Source organism: Hypomesus nipponensis, chromosome 18, assembly GCF_054491055.1.
Source record: "Hypomesus nipponensis isolate SF chromosome 18, ASM5449105v1, whole genome shotgun sequence".
In the NCBI taxonomy this organism is placed as follows: Eukaryota; Metazoa; Chordata; class Actinopteri; order Osmeriformes; family Osmeridae; genus Hypomesus; species Hypomesus nipponensis.
Genome location: NC_140378.1, coordinates 20,657,501 through 20,675,178, shown reverse-complemented (window position 1 = coordinate 20,675,178; position 17,678 = coordinate 20,657,501). Strand labels below are relative to the sequence as shown.

The window sequence follows — 17,678 nt, the reverse complement described above, 5'->3', positions numbered from 1 at the left end:
TGTCCAGTGGAACTGCTCACATCCGTCTCTAGACCAGGTGTGTGTGTGTGTGTGTGTGTGTGTGTGTGTGTGTGTGTGTGTGTGTGTGTGTGTGTGTGTGTGTGTGTGTGTGTGTGTGTGTGTGTGTGTGTGTGTGTGTGTGTGTGTGTGTGTGTGTGTGTGTGTGTGTGTGTGTGTGTGTGTGTGTGTGTGTGTGTGTGTGTGTGTGTGTGTGTGTGTGCTCTCCCTGATCTCTTAACGCTCATACACCAGGAGATCTAATACTAACATCCCTGCAGTCACATGATCTGCAGTGGAGTCACATGACTCAGGGTTAACCTTTGACTGGTGGACCATGCAGTCATCACATGCAGACCTAGCATGAAGATGTAAACACATTAAGCCTACAGATACCATATCCACACCAAGGAGCCACCATACAGGTCATAGACCACTGCTCAGCCCCAGGGCAAACACTGCACACAAGTAGTATCTAGAAGCTATCTGAGATATTTCCATTCTAGATATACACCCTCAAGCCATATCTAGACCATATACAGGTACCCCCCCCCCCCCCCCCCCAACTGAGTAGCCAATCAGCGAGGTCTGATGTGACACATTCCAAGACAGTATATATTTTTCTAGGGAACCTGTTTCCCATGCAGAGCTGCTCAACCACTTTCCCCACAGTCATCTCTCTCTCCTCAGTCCTCCCCAGTCCTCCCCCCTCTCTCCCCAGTCCTCCCCCCCCTCTCCCCAGTCCTCCCCCCAGTCCTCCCCCTCTCTCTACCCAGTCTCCCTTTCTCCGCCTGTCTCGTGTGTGTGTGTGTGTGTGTGTACGTGAATGTGGGTGTGCACAGCTGAGGGTGAGAAATTAGGCACAAGAATCATGAGCTTCATAACATTACATATACTGGTTATTTAAACAATTATTAGAATAGTATGCTAGCTTAGTGACATTTAAATTAAATATAAAAAAATAAAAAAAATGATTTGATGACTTTGATTACAAGTAATTTATATTTGGTGTAAAAGCATCTTGAGTCCCTTTTAAATGGCCTTGAACTTTGACCTTTGCATTGATGTAATCTTATCCCCTAGCATTTACCACACTGCTACTGAACCAGCTCAGAGTATTTCTGTGTCCAGGTTGGCAGAGGAGAGTAGCCCTCCTCCTGCCCCCTGCTGTGTGTGACAGGTCAGTGAAACGCAGCACTCACCCTGAATAAAGAACATGATACTCACCTCGGCTGCCTGGTCTCTGTGGAGGGGACAGGGAGGGAGGGGACAGGGAGGGAGGGGACAGAGAGGGAGGGGACAGGAGGGAGGGGACAGGAGGGAGGGGACAGGAGGGAGGAGAGAGAGATGAGGGGGCTGAAATGTTTTGGTAGGACTCGGCAGGTTGCTAGATGAACTAACGAGCAGAATCAGCACAATGTTTGAGGCAACATCGTCTGTTTTTGATAAGAGAATAAAAACGAAGCCCAAAATTTACAACCAAGATCATTTTATTGTTGTTATGACCGTCTGGACTGTTACATTCAACACGGTGATATTTCAGTTATGAAGGTGTCAAACAAGCAGAATGCCAGAAAAATGCTGTTTTTTACACCACACAACACCCAGTAACACACCTATGAACACGTTACCAGGGCAACGCACCTGAGCAAATACTAGGAAAAGGGAGGGGAGGAGGGACGGGAGGAGGAAGGGGGAGATACAGACTGAAGGACAGTAGAGGGGGGAAGAAAACAAAAGCACCTGCATTTTTCATCAACAAAAGGACAGTCATGAGAACGCCATGGCAACGCACAGCTACTATTATGGGATAGGAGGATGTAGAGGCAGCAAGGCGAAGGAAGTGGCTCCAGGAACAGGATCGCTTTCCCCTCACAGGTGATAGGTCCAGGCCCGGCTGGCCCCGCCCCCGCTCTATTTCCATTGGCCCTTCTCATAGTCCCACTTGGCAGAGAAGCCTTCGACTGGGTTGATCCTCATGTCCAACATCCGCTGCAGCTGTTTCTGCTGCCACTCCTCTTCCAGGGTGACGGGGCGAGGCGGGTACACTGACACACACAGGATGAGAGCCATGGTCTGGTTACTATGGTGACGTCAATATAGTCTGGTGTGGTATATATGGTGATGCTATGGTGTGGGTGAAAGGGTTACTTTGGTGACGCCTCACCATAGTAACGTTGCCAGAGCACCACCAGGCCGGTGATCCCCAGGAAGATGAACATGCCACCCAGCACGGTCTTCCACTCCCCTGTAGGCTGCTTCATCTCTGGGTACGTCTGGTTAAACTTCAGCCTGTACACTGGAGGGGGGGGGGAGGAGAGAGAGGGGGGGAGGGAGATGGAGAAGGGAGAGAAATAAATGAGTGAGTGAACTATAGCTGAACGATGGCTGGCCGGATGGTGGCTGGATGATTACAGGCGATCTTCTCCTGGTTGGAGAGCTGCTTCCAGGAGCCCTGTTCCTTCTGCTTGAGGGTCTGGTCTGCAGGGCTCAGGACGTCCCTGTAGGGCTTGTCAGGCAGGGGCGTGTCCAGGCGGTCCCAGTAGATGGGGAGAGACAGGTCTGCCTGCTCAGACACATCTGGGGGGGGGGGGGCAAAGTAGGGAGGAAGGAAGGAAGGAAGGGGTCAAGAGGGAGGAGAAAGGGAAGATGTTTTACATTGAAGATTTACAGACTCTTCTGTGGTTTTTACAAACACACACTGTCACAATAGCATGATAATGTTTCAATACAAGAACCAGGGCAGACTACACCCAGTGGCTCCTATTCACTTCCGTTTACAGACAACAGCGCCGCCTGCTGGTGTGTCTCTTAGTTGCGTTCAGAGTGATGGAATAAGTGCTGCGAGAGTGTGTGTGTGTGTGTGTGCACTGACCGTGTCCGTGGCTGGCCGTGCGGGTGGTGTTGAGGGTCAGAGCCCGTCTGGACAGAAGGCTGCCCACACGCCCTGCAGTCAGGAGAAACATCTGGAGACAGACAGGCAGGCAGGCAGACAGACAGGTAGGTAGGCAGGTAGACAGGCAGGCAGGTAGACAGGCAGGCAGGGAAAGGTGTGCAGGGAGACAGGCGGACAAGAAAAGTTCAAACTGTGTCATACAGTATTTATATTTTTAGTCCATAATCACCCCCCCCCCCCCCAGGTCTGTGACATTTAATAGGAGAAAAGTGGTTAATTGTCTTTCCACTGGCAGAGTGGTCTTTGTTGCTGAACACCTCAGTAGCTCACGTGTTTGCAGGGCATAACTTTCTTACCACACACACACACGTTTGTTATAGGATTATCTGAGGCACTTGCACCCCTCTACCTCCACCTGTCTAACGTCATCTGTCAAGGCCCTGAATCAAACAGCCAGTCATCCTTCCAGAATCACACACGCTGACAAAACAACCTAATCATCTCCCACCTGTTGAATACACCAGACAGACATGCAAGATCAGACGCCACAACGCCAGTCACTCTTTTTCTCACATCCTTAGACACATTTTTACATTTCAAGTTGTATTTAGAAGCTTTTACCCAAATTGGCGCTGCTAATACACGTCCCTGGGCGGTAAAACGCTGTTATTTACCATGGGTTTACATTTATTCATTTAGCAGACGCACTTAATCAGAGCGACTTACAGTAAGTACAGGGACATTCTCCCCGAGGCAAGTAGAAAGGACACAAGGACAAATTAAAATCTAAACACAACAAGACTTAAATTAACCAAATGTTCAGGAAATAGGTCCCTTAATAGTTAAATACAGCAGAATACATTAACAGCGCGAGCACCTAACATAATTGCCGCCAGGAGCACGCGGACGTTGAGGTACGTAAAACAGAAATAAAATAAATTATATATGTACTATCTTTTTTATACGACATTTAGCAACATATAAATCAAACCTACCCATTTTTTTCAACTGTTTATGAACTAATTAGCCTATCAATGTCATCTATGCTCGTTAGCTCTAGCAAGCAGTAGTTAGTTTAACGGCTAGCAACATTTACTTACAGCGTGCTAGCTGTATAAAGCTAGTTTAACTTGTAAAATTTTACACGTGGCGTTTCAGTGTATTCTTTGTGATAATATACATAGTGGTTGACACAAGTTGAATTTCACTACCAACCTTTAAATCAGGCCAAATGAACTGAGGGGATAAAGAGTACAGTTACTTAAGTAGATCCAGGGAGCTCGATTGTTAATTCTGAATTTAGCAACAAGCGTTTCGTCAACTATTTCAAATAGTATTTGTTTTTTTAGGAACAGATCTTTCTACCGAACACGAGGAGTCCAAATTTACCATCGAGTGAGTGGTTCGTTCATTTTATAGAGGACATTCCAGCACCAATATTTCTCACAGATCTTTTAAACGATTAATGATTAACAATAATTAACGATTAATCTTTTGGATGATTCGTTCATTCTCAGCACGTGGAGGATCTGACCAGCTCCCCCAAATTCAGCTGTCTCCGCCTAGCGGTCTGACGTGGTATTGACCTTAACCACCGCAAATCAGATACTGAAAATTACCAAATGCACTGGAACATGCTACTTGTTAACATGCAATTGTAGGTCTCTCTCTCTCTCTCTCTCTATCTCTCTCTCTCTCTCTCTCTCCATCATAAATGATTCCTTAAATACACAAACACAGTCAAACTGCAACTGAGAAAGCTAGCAGTCGAGATAGGAGTTATACCCCTGCTTGTTCATCCATGTCAACAGACAGAAAAAGGTTTGATGAGGGATTCTAAAAGAACCAGAACTGTGTTGAATTGACTTAATCAAGGTTTTCATCATGGTCAAAACCCCTTCGTTCAGTAGCATTAAAACCTTTTAGTTGTTTACCAAATGTAGTTGTTGCTCTGGATAACAGCGTCTGTTAAATGACTAAATGTTTACCAAACCTTATCTAATCTCAGTATGATTGGTGGTGCATGTGCAACCTTGAAACAGCAGAGTAAATACAATTTAAAGTAGTGTCTTTTTTTCTACAAATTAAAGTTCTCCTCCTTAAAAAAAACACAAATCTCCAAATCTCACAAACACTTAATCTCCTAAAAACCACGACACTCTCAAAATGCATTAAACATTTCACTTTCTATGTCCCTCCTAGACTGATACAGTTCTTCTTTCCGGAAGCTTCTCCAACATTCTAGAAGCCTCTTGTCTGAGAGATTTAGATCTGCGCCAGAGTTCCGTGTCCCCTTGCACGTCCACTCCGATCATCTGGGATCAGACTGACCCCTCTTCCACCCCCCCCCCCTCCCATGCCCCTGGCCGCAGCTAGTCCTGTGTGCCCCCCAGCAGTCCTGGTTCGGACCGATGGGTCCTGTACTCACGCTGGTGCTGAGAAGGTGGGCTTGTAGACTGCAGGAACAGATAAACAGGGCTGCAGGTCTTCAGAGAGTTTCTGTTTAGCCTCAGACGCCTTCTTCAACTCCACAGGCTGCAGGGGTGGGTGGGGAGAGACAGGGAGGGAGACAGGGAGGGAGGGGGAGAGAGGCAGTGTGGTAGAGAGACATATAAAGGGAGTTGAGAGAGAAAGGGGGATGGAAAGAGATTGGGAGAGGGAAATAAACAGAGAAAGAGAGGGCCACTGAGGGCGGTGAAGGGAGAAAGGGAGAGAGAGAGCTTAGATTAAACTAGAGCAAGTAAACAATCTGAACCATGTGACACTAAACACAGACCAGGCCCTGTTTAATGGAGTGGAAAAATATGTCCTTCTTCCTCTCTTTCACCATGTCTTTCTCTCTCCCCCTCCATCCCCTACTCTCTCCCTCTATACCTCTTTCTTACCCTCTATCTCTGTCTCCCTCCCTGCAGTGGTGCTTCCAGTTGGGGAGGTTACATGAGGACAAGAGAGTAACCTTATAACATTGTAAAACTTGGCAGACAGAAAGAAAACATGAAGAGGGAGAGCGACTGGAAAACAGTCACTCTTATTCAAACAAAACCCATTCAATTGAACTTTTAAATTTAAGGAGAGAGAGGGTGGAGAGAGGGAGAGAGAGTGGAGAGAGAGAGGGTGGAGAGAGAGAGGGGGAGAGAGAGGGTGGAGAGAGAGAGGGAGAGAGAGTGGAGAGAGAGAGGGTGGAGAGAGAGAGGGGTAGAGAGGGTGGAGAGAGAGAGGGTGGAGAGAGGGAGAGAGAGTGGAGAGAGAGAGGGTGGAGAGAGAGAGGGGGAGAGAGGGTGGAGAGAGAGAGGGTGGAGAGAGTGGAGAGAGAGAGTGGAGAGAGAGGAGAGAGAGAGGGAGAGGGGTAGAGGGAGAAGAGAGAGGGTGGAGAGAGAGAGAGAGGGAGAGGGTGGTTCCTGGTGTGACAGGAATCTTGGGTCAGAGAGGTTAACCAGTCTGGAAGTGTTCCATCATGCTAAACAGCAACATGACTGCTATCGCTGGCTTGGCCCTGTGCGCTGAGCCAGGTTGGGGCTGTTGTGGGCGTCACAGCACTGCCAACGGCTGTTATGGGGGAGAGGTGGGAGACGGGGGGTGGAGTCAGCAGGAGGAGGAGACAAGAGGAGGTCGGATGAGGACAAGGAGGAAGCCTGTGTTTTTAACTCTCTCTGCACCTGCTTTGACAGCGCTAACTGACTGAGACAGCGCTAACTGACTGAGACTGCGCTAACTGACTGAGACTGCTAGCAACAGATAGGCCTATGGATTTCATTAGTGGATATCATTATATAAGACAGTTCCTTTGCTTTGTAAAATTAGCTAGGGACATAACACGTGCATTTTAGCAGTGCTAAGTTTAATATAGGACAAACAAATATGGTTCACCAGAATGTTAAATGCAGAGATGGGAAATAATAAAGTACAAATACTTTGTTGCTGTACGTACGTGTAACATTTTACTTTCACCCCTTACATTTTTTACTCAAACATCTGTTTACATTTTCAAGCCAGGCTTACTTATTAATTTAATCTGTATTTGGTGGCATGATCCATATTATTTCTTCGTATTACTTTTTTAATTTCTTGGCCATCACGCAAAACAGACGTAAGCTAGTCTATCAAGCGGAGGAAGGCAGACAAAAAACCGAGACACACACTTGGACAAAAAACAGACACACACACATAGATATTACTGACACCTCGACACCTCTAGTTACAGAGGTCAGGGAAGGGCCAGATGGTGATCTTGATTGTTACCCTAGTTACAGAGGTCAGGGAAGGGCCAGATGGGGATCTCTAATACACAGTCTCATGTACCTACACACTCTCAAAGACGCACACATGGAGACAACAGGCCTAAACAGGTTGTCTGCCTATGGTACACACTTCATAAACACATCTTTACACTTCAATATTAATACTGTCTGACTCTCCAACATGGGTTGGTAGATTGTTCCAGAGATAGGGGACCCTAGTGACAGTTTGCTCATGAGAACAAAATCAATGATGGCAGATTAGCTGGAAGAGTTGGGGAAATACATCACAGGAAATAGAAGAGATATAGATGATAGAAGCTGCTGTTTCCTTCCTCGGCCCTCAGTCCACTCCCCAGTCAGAAGTCTTCTACAGCCCAGTGGAGACCCAGTCTGAGAGAGAGATGCTCCCTGTCCTGATGCTGGTGGTCATGTTCTGGAGCACAGGTAGGGCTCTGTTGTATCTGTACAGTATAGGATACAGTACAGACATGGATTATTATATTTAATACTGTCCTATACTGGTATAGACCTGTATTAGTGAATGCAGTACTGTTCTATACTGGTAAATACCATCTGGCCAAACCATACCTATGGATGTGTTAGTGTACACAGTGCTGGTGTAGACATACAGTACTGTATGTTAGTGTACACAGTGCTGGTGTAGACATACAGTACTGTATGTTAGTGTACACAGTGCTGGTGTAGACATACAGTACTGTATGTTAGTGTACACAGTGCTGGTGTAGACATACAGTACTTTATGTTAGTAAACTCAGTGCTGGTGTAGACATACAGTACTGTATGTTAGTGTACACAGTGCTGGTGTAGACATACAGTACTTTATGTTAGTATACTCAGTGCTGGTGTAGACATACAGTACTGTATGTTAGTGTACACAGTGCTGGTGTAGACATACAGTACTGTATGTTAGTGTACACAGTGCTGGTGTAGACATACAGTACTGTATGTTAGTGTACACAGTGCTGGTGTAGACATACAGTACTGTATGTTAGTGTACACAGTGCTGGTGTAGACATACAGTACTGTATGTTAGTGTACACAGTGCTGGTGTAGACATACAGTACTGTATGTTAGTATACACAGTGCTGGTGTAGACATACAGTACTGTATGTTAGTGTACTCAGTGCTGGTGTAGACATACAGTACTGTATGTTAGTGTACTCAGTGCTGGTGTAGACATACAGTACTGTATGTTAGTGTACTCAGTGCTGGTGTAGACATACAGTACTGTATGTTAGTGTACACAGTGCTGGTGTAGACATACAGTACTTTATGTTAGTATACTCAGTGCTGGTGTAGACATACAGTACTGTATGTTAGTGTACACAGTGCTGGTGTAGACATACAGTACTTTATGTTAGTATACTCAGTGCTGGTGTAGACATACAGTACTTTATGTTAGTATACTCAGTGCTGGTGTAGACATACAGTACTGTATGTTAGTGTACTCAGTGCTGGTGTAGACATACAGTACTGTATGTTAGTGTACACAGTGCTGGTGTAGACATACAGTACTGTATGTTAGTGTACTCAGTGCTGGTGTAGACATACAGTACTGTATGTTAGTATACTCAGTGCTGGTGTAGACATACAGTACTGTATGTTAGTGTACACAGTGCTGGTGTAGACATACAGTACTGTATGTTAATGTCATGGCTAACCCTACAAACCCACTGAGGGGCTGCTATACGGACTTAAAGCAGTCTGGCTAGTAAACTAGCTGACGCTCTCTCTTCTACCTTACACCGCTCGGTGCCTGGCTGTTGAAATCACAGACTCCAATAGTCATCGTTGCGTTTTATTGATGACAATCACACATCCCCATGAGCGTTGCGGTGTGTAGCGATTTATATTTACATTTATGCATTTAGCAGACGCTTTTATCCTGATTTGATGCAGTCGAAAACTATTTGTGCTCCTCCAATTCGTTTTTTCCAATTGCTTAAGCACAATTTTGAAAACAGGGCTCACTTTGTCAAAACACAACATATGATTCACACAACTAGACACACAAGTATCAGAACACCTCCAATCTTTTGCAAAATGAAACATTTCGTTCAAAACTATACAATCATGTATAAAAACCCATTTCTGTCACCGTATGCAACACACATGGTTCATAAAATGGGACTCTGTTTGAACCAGTTACACACTGCTGTGCAACATGTTAAACACTTTTACACTAACTATTCTTTTTAATGATATAACCTGCTTGATTCTTTTGAGATATTGTTATAGTAGAGTACGTACAAGTACCTAAATATGTTGACCGAACACAACACACAAGACCAGTACTGCACACTGCTGAAAATATTTACTGTATTTCTACATATCGTCTACGTAAAGGTTGCATTTTGTGCAGAAAATCCGAACATATTTGAAATTGAATACTGTATAGTAGGTTACATACTGTAAACACAGCAAATACATTTGTGGAGACAAATGAAAGTATTCAGCAAATGAAATACAGTACATTGTTTCAATCATGGACTGCCGTGCATGTGTACAAGTACTGATGTAGTGCATCTAGTAGGCTACAAGTTACTGTACAGTAGACAGGAGAGAATAGTAGTTTTCACCTTTGCTGTTGTCAAAATGTCCAAATTACTGTTGCAACAGTATGTCTGCTGAGGTTGGGCTGAACTCTTTGTCCAGCCTCTCTTAATGTTCCCAACATGTTCACAACATACTGTTGTTCAAATTTCATTAGATACTGTAAATTTGGCCCTATTCTTCCACGGCCTCCAGGTCTACCTCTCCCTACCTTCCTCCACGGGCTCCCCCTCTCATCCTCACTCTTTCTCTTCCTGCAACATGGCCTTCCATTTTTGATAAGGACAGGTACACTGACCTGTTGCCTTTTTATAGTGCGTACACCTGGTTGGTATGTTTACACTAGTCCTTGTACACCTGGTTGGTGTGTTTACACTAGTGCTTGCACACCTGGTTGCTGTGTTTACACTAGTGCTTGTACACCTGACGGCCGTGTTCGGTCCATCTGTTCACATGCAGCATTTTACAAGGCAGCGTCTAAAATAGGCAATGAATTAACATCATCTAAAATGCATGTGTCTAATGTAGAAAAGTGTGTTTAGTGATTTGCAAAACACTGTGTGTAGTATTTTGAAAATTACATTTACATTTAGCAGACGCTCTTATCCAGAGCGACTTAAAGTAAGTACAGGAGGCAAGTAGGGTGAAGTGCCTTGCACAACGTTATTTGGCATGGCCGGGTATCGAATTGGCAACCTTCAGATTACTAGCCTGATTCCCTAACCGCTCAGCCACCTGACTAACTAAAAAAGTGTGAAGCTGAGAATATGCTTTTAGTTGTGCAGATCTGAGGTCTCATTTATAAAACTGTGCGTAGGATTCTTACTAAAAGTGTACGTACGCCCAAAAGCCTAAAATGGCGTACGCACACAAAAAATTAGATTTATAAAACCGTGCGTACGCACACCTGTACGCAATGTTCCCTTTATAAATAACAGATTACCCACAAGTGTGCGTACGTGAATCTGCATTGTACCCCGCCCTGAACACGCCCATTTTTAACCATATATAGTCAATGCAAAGCACCTCATGAATGCTAATCTAGTATCTCAGCATGACCCTGGCATACGATTGTTCTTTACGGTGAATCATTGCGCATGACAACTTCTCAGACACTGTTAGCCTATTGGTGGAGCCCGAAAACTCAAAAAATGTGGTGGCCGGTAGATCACCAATAAATAAAAAACTGTGCGAGTGGAGTCAACTGTGGCAGTGATACTGCGAGTCGAGATACAATTTGAAAACAAAAGCGTTTTGTTATGAACAGTAATCTAACAAAGTCTGGACTGATAACGAGGACGTAGAGTGTAGCGATTGCACGGGAGCTTGACGACTGTATCTCCAGTTTTTGACATATATGACATATATTTGCACAGTATTAAATAAATATATTTAGTTATACACTGTTTTCTGCAGTTATCTAAAGGTAGGATATGTGATGATATTCTGTATTCCATGCAGTCGGGGAATCTCCCCCTCCTGAACTCCCGTAGTGGACAATCTGATGGTGAGGAAGCGCTGAATTTTTATTTAAAACTTGAGTTCGATTGTACAAGGTGTTTATGGAACAAGATAAACTCAGTACAAGCGCAAATAACACTGCTGGATGTAATCTTCATGATAATCATGAAATTGAATGAAAAAAACGTGTGTGAGGAAAACAAAATATATAAATATTACGAGTAATGTTCTTCCCACATTCAATTTCTGCAGTCTGACTACAGTACGGTCATCTGCGTCGCCAATTCCAACTGTTTTCAAAATGTGCGTAGGCCTACGGGAGGGTCAGAGTTTGCGTGGAGGACCGCACATTCTCCCGTCAAGTTTGTTTTTTATAAATCACAACCTTAGCGTGGAAAGTGGCGTACGCACATTTCCAGACCCGTTTTGTGCGTACGCAAGCTTTATAAATGAGACCCCTGGGCTGCTGTTTTGATCCTTGAGTGTCAGGTTTTACATACTGTGTGTTATTTGACATTTTTGTGTCTAAGCAATCGGAAAAACTGTAACAGCACCCCCTGTTACCCGGTGAAAAGTTCCTACCTAAATATACATCACTCAACAGCTCACTAGTGACACCAATGGACAATTTGTGTCCTACACACAAAACAAATGAAAATGGCTCTCACAGTTCGTATTGACAGTGCTGGTGTAGACATACAGTACTGTATGTTAGTGTACTCAGTGCTGGTGTAGACATACAGTACTGTATGTTAGTATACTCAGTGCTGGTGTAGACATACAGTACTGTATGTTAGTGTACACAGTGCTGGTGTAGACATACAGTACTGTATGTTAGTGTACACAGTGCTGGTGTAGACATACAGTACTGTATGTTAGTGTACTCAGTGCTGGTGTAGACATACAGTACTGTATGTTAGTGTACACAGTGCTGGTGTAGACATACAGTACTGTATGTTAGTGTACACAGTGCTGGTGTAGACATACAGTACTGTATGTTAGTGTACACAGTGCTGGTGTAGACATACAGTACTGTATGTTAGTGTACTCAGTGCTGGTGTAGACATACAGTACTGTATGTTAGTGTACACAGTGCTGGTGTAGACGTACAGTACTGTATGTTAGTGTACTCAGTGCTGGTGTAGACGTACAGTACTGTATGTTAGTGTACACAGTGCTGGTGTAGACATACAGTACTGTATGTTAGTGTACTCAGTGCTGGTGTAGACGTACAGTACTGTATGTTAGTATACTCAGTGCTGGTGTAGACATACAGTACTGTATGTTAGTGTACACAGTGCTGGTGTAGACATACAGTACTGTATGTTAGTGTACACAGTGCTGGTGTAGACATACAGTACTGTATGTTAGTGTACACAGTGCTGGTGTAATGATGTAAAGCCATGTTGAGGTTCTGTTCTACATCGTGTCCTCAGGTCTCCAGGATGAACTCACTGATGAACCTCCAGGTGGGTAAAACATGCTACCATGGGAATTAACAGGCTGTTAAAGACACTACTGTTTTGACTTAGTCTAGTGTATGTGTGTCAGTCCAGGGAAACACAACTATGTTAGGGTTGGGGTTAAAGGTCAGAGGTTGTTTCTGGACAGGACTGGACAGAGAGTCAGAGGACCTGACTGTCTCCTGTCTCTCCAGGTTCTGATGTGAGGTTGGAGGGAGGAGATGGTCGCTGTGCTGGTGAAGTGGAGATGAAACGCCAGGGAGAGTGGGGGAGAGTGGACAGCGAATCTACCTGGGACCTGAGAGCTGCAGCTGTAGTGTGCAGACAGCTGGACTGTGGCTCTGCTGTTTCAACAGGAGGTATCCGTGGTGATGGAAGACATACTGGATGGGTGTTTCAATCTCGCTGTGTTGGGTCTGAGTCTGCACTGAGGGAGTGTGGAACAGTGGTGATAGTTGGTAACACTTCCTATACCCTGGAGGTGACCTGCTCAGGTAATACACACATCATGTTGTTATATTCAGCTGATGATGTTGGCAGTCACACATTACAGTCTCAACCTGTCACAGTAGCTATCAGCACATTACACTAGATACATGTTTACACTGTTTTAAATCCTAATGAAGGTTTTCTAGACTTACTGAATTCAAGGCTGCTATCTGTTTTTGTAACCTTAGAAGAAAGGATATTGCCCCTCATCTGCTCCTGTAATTTCATGCTAGTGCCAAGAACCCTGATTGCATCCATGTACATCATTCTCTCATTTCTTCCTCCAGAGTCTGTGAGGCTTGTGGAGGGAGCTGGTCTGTGCTCTGGCAGACTGGAGGTGAGGTCTGATCAGTCGTGGGTCTCAGTGTGTGAAGCTGACTTTGACAGGCTGGATGCAGAGGTGGTCTGTTGGGAGCTTGGCTGTGGGGCTCCTTCAGCCCTCCAGGGGGCGCTCTATGGAGAAGGGAAAGGTCCACATTGGGATAAAGAGTTCCAGTGTGGAGGCACGGAGTCCCGTCTCCTGGCCTGTGACACCTCAGACTCAGCTAGAAACACCTGCTCACCTGGCAGTGCTGTTGGACTCACCTGCTCAGGTACTGGAAGAAGCAGTTTGTCTTTCCAAGATGAATGCAGTATTTTGTCAGGATACAGAGAGTCAAAGGACCTGACTGTCTCCTGTCTCTCCAGGGCCAGATGATGTGAGGCTGGAGGGAGGAGATGGTCGCTGTGCTGGCAGAGTGGAGATGAAACGCCAGGGAGAGTGGGGGAGAGTGTACAGTTGGTCTACCTGGGACCTGAGAGCTGCAGCTGTAGTGTGCAGACAGCTGGACTGTGGCTCTGCTGTTTCAACAGAAATCATTGATGGTGATGAAAAACGTTCTACATGGGTCTTTATGCCTCACTGTGTTGGGTCTGAGTCCGCACTGAGGGAGTGTGGAACAGTGGATGGAGGTATCACTTTCTCTACCTTTTCCCAGGTGGTGACCTGCTCAGGTAATACACTCATCATGTTGTAATATTAAGCTGATGATGTTGGCAGTCACACATTACTGAGTATCAACCTGTCATAATAGATGTCAGTACATTACATACTTTTTTTAAACGTTGTTATTAAATGCTAATACAGGTTTTCTAGTCTTACTTAGTTCAAGGCTGCTATCTGTTAAAGTGATTATCCTTTTTGAAATGGATCAAGGGAAACTAAAATGTTCTCTCAGAAGATCCAAAATGTTACTTGTTCTGCTAAATATATATGACATCCAGTGTTTAAATTGGGGGTCTGGAAGGATAACCGAACATGTCATAATTGTTGAGTCCCCCCCCACATACCTCCTCCTATCAGGAAACCCTCCTATCAGGAAACCCTCCTATCAGGAAACCCTCCAACATCACACAGTCCACATTGGGCACACCCCAAGAACATATGCATCCATGTTCATCTTTATGACATTTCTTCCTCCAGAGTCTGTGAGGCTTGTGGAGGGAGCTGGTCTGTGCTCTGGCAGAGTGGAGGTGAGGTCTGATCAGTCGTGGGTCTCAGTGTGTGAAGCTGACTTTGACAGGCTGGATGCAGAGGTGGTTTGTCGGCAGCTTGGCTGTGGGGCTCCTTCAGCCCTCCAGGGGGCGCTCTATGGAGAAGGGAAAGGTCCACTCTGGGATAAAGAGTTCCAGTGTGGAGGCAATGAGTCCCGTCTCCTGGCCTGTGACACCTCAGACTCAGCTAGAAACACCTGTTCACCTGGCAGTGCTGTTGGACTCACCTGCTCAGGTACTGGAAGAAGCAGTTTGTCTTTCCAAGATGAATGCAGTATTTTGTCAGGATACAGAGAGTCAAAGGACCTGACTGTCTCCTGTCTCTCCAGGGCCAGATGATGTGAGGTTGGAAGGAGGAGATGGTCGCTGTGCTGGTCGAGTGGAGAGGAAACACCAGGGAGAGTGGAGGAGAGTGAGCAGGGGGTCTGACTGGGACTTGAGAGCTGCAGCTGTAGTGTGCAGACAGCTGGACTGTGGCTCTGCTGTTTCAATAAGCTACACTGATGATGATGAAGAACATATGGCTGTTTGTATCTGTGGCTGTGATGGGTCTGAGTCTGTACTGAGGGAGTGTGCAACAGTGCATGAAGAGTTTAACTCCTCCGTTATCATGGAGGTGATCTGCTCAGGTAATACACACAATATTGGTTTATTCACAGTCACAGTAGCTGTTAGTAAAGGTTTACAGCAGACTACTGCTCCCTACAGGTGTAATCAGGAACAGTCTCTGATATCGTGACGTTATTGTTTACAGTTTCATGCTGATGGGATAATGGCAGCTGAAAGAGAGAAGTGTTTGTCCTGCTGTTTAAATGTTCTCTCTTTACTCCTTTGTCTCTTCACTCCTTTGTTTGCAGATCTCCTGTTCCAGCCCAATATCTCCCTGTCTTCCTCCATGCTGGGGGTCTCCCAGGACCAGCAGCAGGGGCTGCAGGTGTTCAGGGACCACAGCTTCACCATCACCTGCTCCATCCAGCCACAGTACCCAGGAGGCTCCTTCCACCTCACCTTCACTGGCTCCAACACAACCCTGAGACACACCCTTACAGCTGTCAATCACTCTGCCAACTTCCTTTTTCCTGCTGCAGACCACGCCCACCAAGGGAACTACAGCTGTGGTTTTGAAGTCTACGTTTTTTCTCATAACTTCACCTCTGAGAGTGAGCTCCTTTCTGTAACTGTTGCAGGTAAGTGAGAATTGATTTTAAAAGCACAACCTGCAACTTCTAAGTCCATCAAAAGGGCTGCCGTTAAACATTTCTGGAAACTTACTGGGGGCTGGTTTTGAAGAAACCTAACTTTCATTTCGTCATTTGAGTCCTGTGGTGATCTGCAGGTAGACATTTCCTGAATGTGTCAGTAGCAGTCACCTAGGTCACTGCTCATCTCCACACTCTAAAAACAAGTAGCAGCACTTTAGACTGGAGATGGAAGTTACAGGATGTGTCTTTACCCTGGTAGTTGACAGCCTGATCTGATGATGATCACTCTCTTCATCCGCTGTGTTTCTGTTCCAGCCAATCCTCTGCCAGCTTTCATCATCAGAGTGGTGGTGGTGCTGCTGACTCTGCTGACGTCCAACACTGCCCTCTATCTGTACTTTAAGGTACTGTCGTTTGTTCATGTGACATTTCTCTGGGTTTTCCCCTTTTCCTGAGTCTCTTGTGTTGTGTCTCTCCAGACCCCCAGGAAGCCTGCAGAGAGGGGGAGCATGGAGCTGGTCTCCCCGCATTCCAGTGCTGAAGCTGAGCCAGGAGAGGAGAGAGCAGCCCAGAGGATGGAGCAGGAGGAGAGTGCTGTCTAGACGCTGTTCTGAGGTCAGTCATGGAGTCCCTGCCAATGGTGACTGACAGCACTGGGAGAAGCTGGTCTGATCCTGGATCTGGTTCTTTGGACCAGTTCCACCAGGATTTCTTTAATATCACCAACATTGTATCCATCATTGAGTGTTAATTATTGTTTTATCTTTCATTGTTGTTATATTAGAGTCAGATGGCTGAGCGGTTAGGGAATCGGGCTAGTAATCGGAAGGTTGCAGGTTCAATTTCCGTCCGTGTCAAATGACGATGTGTCCTTGGGCAAGGCACTTCACCCTACTTGCCTCGGGGGGAATGTCCCTGTACTTGCTGTAAGTCGCTCTGGATAAAAGAGTCTGCTAAATGACTAAATGTACATGTAAATGTACATTAGCTGGAATAACTGTTAATGGTAACCTTTTTCAGCATATTTGTTTCAGCATGGTTGCTTCATTAATGATGTTTACTTGAATAACTTAGTATCTGTAATAGGAGTAATATTGTTTCTGTAATAGGAGTAATATTGTTTTTCTCCTTAGTTTTTTCAAAGATTTGTTGTACTTTAATATGAATTTATGTCACACATAAATAAAAAACACACTTTTACTAAATGTAAATTGTTTTTAAATATGTGCAAGATGTTTTTAACCATATACAGCCAGGGTTTGCGATCTACATTCACACTGAGGGTCAACTTTTTTTTTAGGGGTAACTATTCAACTATTGTTTGAACTAATGCGTCATACGGATTTTCAAAAATAAAGGTCCAGTCTCTCTTTCATTTGAAAAAATGGTCCAAAACTTTATTGTGACTTGATATTCCCATTCTGATATTTTCAAGCATTTACTAGTACGCATATTGCATTTCATTAATAAAAAAACAACTTTGAAACAAGCTGATTCAAACAATGTTATCACTAACAGTATCTTAGTTAGGGTTAGGGTCAGGCATGTCATTAGTTTCAAACACTATTAGTACTATATGTCATCCATATACACTCCAACACGTGACATCACTATATGGGTGGTTCATATCCACTCCAACACGTGACATCACTATATGGGTGGTTCATATCCACTCCAACACGTGACATCACTATATGGGTGGTTCATATCCACTCCAACACGTGACATCACTATATGGGTGGTTCATATCCACTCCAACACGTGACATCACTATATGGGTGGTTCATATCCACTCCAACACGTGACATCACTATATGGGTGGTTC

At 44.9% G+C, this 17,678-nt stretch overlaps 2 protein-coding genes across 6 annotated transcripts; one reads left to right on the top strand and one right to left on the bottom strand.

Annotated features, from left to right (window-relative positions):
• Positions 1-1,469: 1,469 nt before the first annotated feature.
• cox4i2 (cytochrome c oxidase subunit 4I2) lies at positions 1,470-5,476 on the bottom strand. 4 transcript variants are annotated; one of them, XM_084681264.1, is made up of 6 exons: positions 4,283-4,440; positions 4,109-4,129; positions 2,873-2,963; positions 2,413-2,577; positions 2,165-2,296; positions 1,470-2,045 (listed from the first exon to the last, which is right to left on the bottom strand). In XM_084681264.1, exons 1-6 carry the CDS (start codon positions 4,283-4,285, stop codon positions 1,912-1,914), a joined length of 546 nt encoding a protein of 181 aa, XP_084537390.1. In that variant the 5' UTR covers positions 4,286-4,440; the 3' UTR covers positions 1,470-1,911. The 4 variants fall into 4 exon arrangements, with proteins under 4 accessions (XP_084537390.1, XP_084537393.1, XP_084537392.1 ...); XM_084681267.1 differs by lacking the exons at positions 4,109-4,129; positions 4,283-4,440 and adding an exon at positions 5,322-5,476; XM_084681266.1 differs by having other exon boundaries at positions 4,109-4,442.
• Positions 5,477-6,306: 830 nt separating this feature from the next.
• LOC146252657 (scavenger receptor cysteine-rich type 1 protein M130-like) lies at positions 6,307-17,262 on the top strand. 2 transcript variants are annotated; one of them, XM_084681260.1, is made up of 11 exons: positions 6,307-7,575; positions 12,603-12,635; positions 12,824-13,123; positions 13,406-13,711; positions 13,806-14,111; positions 14,581-14,886; positions 14,981-15,280; positions 15,509-15,838; positions 16,169-16,257; positions 16,333-16,468; positions 16,638-17,261. In XM_084681260.1, exons 1-10 carry the CDS (start codon positions 7,440-7,442, stop codon positions 16,453-16,455), a joined length of 2,229 nt encoding a protein of 742 aa, XP_084537386.1. In that variant the 5' UTR covers positions 6,307-7,439; the 3' UTR covers positions 16,456-16,468; positions 16,638-17,261. The 2 variants fall into 2 exon arrangements, with proteins under 2 accessions (XP_084537386.1, XP_084537385.1); XM_084681259.1 differs by having other exon boundaries at positions 16,333-17,262.
• Positions 17,263-17,678: the final 416 nt, after the last annotated feature.